Here is a 4,871-nt window from a genome sequence, read left to right as displayed (position 1 = left end):
CAACATTACCATCCATGATTTATACTAAACTAATGAGTCCAAATAACACGACTCTAATACCACTTGTTGAGAAAAATATTATATATATGAACTAATTTCCACAAGTAAATCAATGGCGTAATGCAAATAATAAATAAAAATGAGACACAAAATTTAACGTAGTTATCTCAAATGTTGAGGTACGTCCACGGAACACGGCAGTCCAAATCCACTATCACCAAATATGTTGTACAAAATGGATACAAAAGGCATAAGTCTTACAAATACACAAGAGTGTATAAACAAATATAGAAGATGAAAATGTCTCACCAAATATTCTGAACAAAGCTCCAAAGAACCAACGAAAATGAGCACAACCGGAAAATACCAATATACTGTGAATAGGGTTGAGAAGAGCAGCAGCCTGCAAAGGAGAAGACGACCCACACTGGCTGCAAGCATGGGTATGAGGAGCTGTGAGGTTCTATGTGAGTAGGAAAAATCCAAAATGGAGAGGCTGTTATGACTACCTACGTGAAGACCCTTGTCTATTGCAGGAAAAATGGAGAAGGCATTGGGCCCCACAAGGAGGGAAAACCCAACATGTCTAAAGCTTTATCCCGCTTAAATTAATCTGTAAGGATATGGATGTTTTATAATATTTGTAAACCAAATATAGTAAGTCCCATGTAATTAACAAAGGATAATGTTTATTTACACCAATTTGCTATATTACAATGCTATAATCAATAAATATTCACAACAAATAATGTAAGGTAAATCTACAATGATTAATACATATACAAAAATCAATTCATTGCAACCATGGTGCCAGTAATAGCAGTTTCCCTGCAAAATGGAGTATAAGTTCTATACAATGCTATTTCTTCCTCCAGACAAATTGACGGGCTATAATCTCGTCTCCACACCCTTCAGCGGAGTATAGAACTTATTTGCCAGATGAGTATGAAGATTATACTCTGCAAGCGTATTTTGTAGTAGAACATCTGGCTTAATACCATTGGCCAACATATGGTCATACAATGTCAAGGCTTCAGTAAATCTTCCAGTCTTGCAGTAGCCACGAATCAGAATTCCATATGCCACAACATCAGGCAATAAGCCCCGATCTATAGCACAGTGAAAGGCAATTGATGCTTCCTCCATTTTTCCCATTTTGCAAAGACCATCAATGAGGATGCTGTAACTAACTATGTTGGGAGAAATGTTGTTCACCAGCATCTCTTCATAAAGTTTGAATGCATTTTCCATATTTTGATATTTGAAGTAGCCATCAATTACGCAACTATAGGTGACCACATTAGATTCAGGGCCCTTTTCCAGCATTGCAGCGAATATATTTGTTGCAACATCCATTCTACCTTCTTTACAGAAAGCATCAATCAGTATAGTATATGTAATCAAACTGGGCTTGAGTTGTGCACGTGTCAATTCTTCATATAGTTCCACTGCCTCATTCAACATTTTCAGAGAGCTGTATCCACAGATCATGGTATTGTACGTCACAATATCAGGTTTAGGCCCACACTCGACAACTTGCCTGAATAGCTGTACTGCAACTTCAGAACAACCTTCTTTGAAAAGCATATTAATGAGAACATTATATATGGAAATATCAGGTACCAATCCATTCCTAATCATAAGCTCAAAAATACGTAATCCAGCACCTAGATTGTTCTGTTTGCAGAATCCATCTATGAGAATGCAATAAGTTACACAATCTGGAGTGAAACCTTTCTTCAGCATTTGGTAGAAAAGGACCAAGGCAAGGTCTAATCTTCCTTGATCAGAAATCCCTCTAACAAGCACCGTATATGTTACAACGTCTGGTATTATTTTATACACAGCCATTTGGACATATAGCTTCATGGCATTCCTAGTTTGTTGCAATCTAAACCATCCATCAATTAAGGTGTTAAAGGTATATATATTGGGTTTTAAACCCCATTTCAAAGCCTTCAAGAAAAACCTAAGAGCATCATTCACTCGCCCTTGTTTGCTAAGTCCATTTATGAGCACACTATAAACAACAATATCAGGAACAATTCCCCTTTCTATCATACATTCATACAGGGAAAACCCATCTCTCAAAAATCCAGACTTGCTAAAGCCATTAATAAGACTGCTATATGTTAAAATTGATGGCTCCAAACCATGTTTCACTATTTGACCAAAGACCCCACAAGCCTCCAAGATCCGATCATTTTGGCATAGCCCATTTATAAGAATGGTGTAAGTAACCACATTTGGCAGCATCCCTTCCCTCTGCATTCTTGTATATACCATAGTAGCCCTCCCTAAATCTCCATTTTTCACATAAGCATCCATAATTGAGCTAAAAATAACCACATCCAACTTATGACCTCTATCCAATGCCACCAAAAGAAAACCATGGCCTTCCTCAAATTTCCCCACCCTGAAAAGACCATCAATAAGTATACTAAAAATAATTAAGTCAGGAGTTATATCCCTCTCTCTCATTAGATTATAAAGGTTAATTGCCTCTCCAAGTCTCCCCTCCTTACTGTAAGCATTAATCAAAGTGCTAAAAGTCACCAAATTTGGCTTTGGACCCACCATGAGGATCATGGAGAAGAACTCAGAAGCGACTCTTATCTGATCCCCCTTGCAGAGACTGTTTATTATCTTATTACAAGTAACAATATCAGGCTCAAAGCCTCTCTCAATCATCTTCCTATGAAAATCCAAGCTGTTCTTAACCTCCCACTTCTTAAGATAACCATCCATGACAAAACCATACACACTAATGCATCCAACCCACTGTTCCCTTCCCCCTCGACAAATTGCTTCACAAATATCCAAAATGACATCAGTGCGATTCAAATCAACCAGAAAACTCAACATTCTCGACACGGCACAAGGAGAAAGCGCAACGCCCATTTTAGACGTCCAACACAAAGTCTCCAGAGACCGGTCAAACATCCCAATTCTACAGTAACTTTCCGCAGCAAAACTACAAACAACGCTCAAATTGGAACCGAAACTCCGGAACCCTTTATAGAACTCGCCCAGTATTTCCAGACTCGTAAACTTCCCAGCCATTCTTCCAAAAACACGCTCTGCGGGACCGAACATTCGGTGATAAAGCAACACATGGGCAAGCCCACAGAACGACTGAACACTGTGACGAAACCCCAGATAATGCTCCGCCCATTGGAAGAACCGGAGCGCGGAACCAGGGTCCGAGCAAAGGCTAAGTAGGACGGCCTCGACGTCGCGGGGACGAAGCGTGGAAAGAGAAGCTCCGTCCAATAGTCTGGGGTTTTGCTGGCGAAAAGCATTGGAAATTTGATCTACCACTAGGGTTTTTGACAAGGAAGATAAGGTGGAGTAATAGTAGCTAAAGATAGGAGAAAGGGTTGAGAAGCCATGTTTGAGTACCTTGTATGATGACGGGAAGAACATTCTTCGAGATATCTGAGAGTGATCTTTCTTAGAACTGCCATTTTTGATTGAGCTTGATTTGTAGCTCGACGAAGAATGAGGTCTGAAGAAGACAGCTAGTTAGCTTCTGCATTTGCTTGGCGCGTGCCTATGTGGAAAAGTCGAGAGCTTTATGTGGGGAATGGGCATGGGCTTGTGTTTCGGGTCGGTTTCTGATACGGGTCGGATCCTCAGTGGATTGGGTCAGTTTGAGGGTTTATTTTTTATTTTTTTATTTTTTGAAGAAACAAATGTAAGAGTATAAATGAAATTGAAGTTTTGCTGAGCATATGCACACAATGAATGAGAAATAGAAAACGAAATTTGCCTTAGGAATATTATTATCCATTACACAAGCCATAGTGGTTAATGTTAATATTGTTTGAAGTGAAATTATGATTATTTGCGACTCAAGTTCATTCAACTTGAAAACAAATTTGATGAATTCAATTAATAAGGTTAAGTTAGATTAGATTGGATATAAACACTTGTAAATTCGATCTGGGCGGTCAGCATTCCATACCAATCACTCAACCCACTTGTTTGATTTATACCAAATATTAATCTATGTATTCAACTCAAAAACTTTCTAAATTATAATGACTCAGATTGATTTAGATCAAATTAGTCAAATTAGATTGGATGTGAACACTTCAAAAGTTTTTTATAAAATAATTTATACTATTTATATAAACAGTATAAGTTAGAAATGGAGTCACAATCTTTTATACAATTACAATGTGTTTTCTAGTTTATATATATTACAACTTGGACTGGGATCTAAATATATATTTTTCTTTGATATAAAATTTATGACTAGGAAATGTGTATGGAAGAGTAGTCACAAACTTTAAATTATTGGTTTAAGAAAACTAAAATTTAAGTAAATAGTAAGTTGAAGGGTAATTTATTAAAAGTTTAGATAGTGATTTGGAAATAGATTGTACTTCTTTAATTATTTCAATTACTTTACAAAATAGACTTGTAGCAAACTTTTTCTCACTTGGGTACTTCTCATTCTAGAAAATTTGTTGATAATTGTCTTTGTTATTTTATGTTACTCCCCCTCAATAACAGATTTTGAGCCTCTTGCAATGAGCATATTGTATCAATCCTACTTCAAAATGTTCTAAAAACTGCATCCAAAATTTTCGCATGCAATTCAAAAAATATATATTACAAGTCACTACTAATAAACTACAAGGATTAAGGAGTTTGCCAACATGAACTTCTACACTATTGTAGATGAAGCAATAGATGAATCAATAAAAAGAGCAAATAACTTATTTTACAACATGCTGATATAGATGGATTCATTTGGAAGTGGTTCTTGATCTTATATCCATGTTTGATGCTACATACATCAAAGGATGAATCTATGTTCTTAATATAATATGAGTACAAAATATTCAAGGCTAAGGATATGA

At 36.6% G+C, this 4,871-nt stretch overlaps 1 protein-coding gene across 1 annotated transcript; it reads right to left on the bottom strand.

Annotated features, from left to right (window-relative positions):
- Nucleotides 1-654: 654 nt before the first annotated feature.
- Nucleotides 655-3,543, bottom strand: LOC131155366 (putative pentatricopeptide repeat-containing protein At1g31840). The gene has a single exon (XM_058108440.1). The coding sequence runs from the start codon at nt 3,424-3,426 to the stop codon at nt 889-891; it is 2,538 nt and encodes an 845-aa protein (XP_057964423.1). The 5' UTR covers nt 3,427-3,543; the 3' UTR covers nt 655-888.
- Nucleotides 3,544-4,871: the final 1,328 nt, after the last annotated feature.

Source organism: Malania oleifera, chromosome 5, assembly GCF_029873635.1.
Source record: "Malania oleifera isolate guangnan ecotype guangnan chromosome 5, ASM2987363v1, whole genome shotgun sequence".
Lineage (NCBI taxonomy): Eukaryota > Viridiplantae > Streptophyta > Magnoliopsida > Santalales > Ximeniaceae > Malania > Malania oleifera.
Note: the sequence above shows the minus strand (reverse complement) of the source record. Positions and strands in the feature narration are given on the sequence as shown.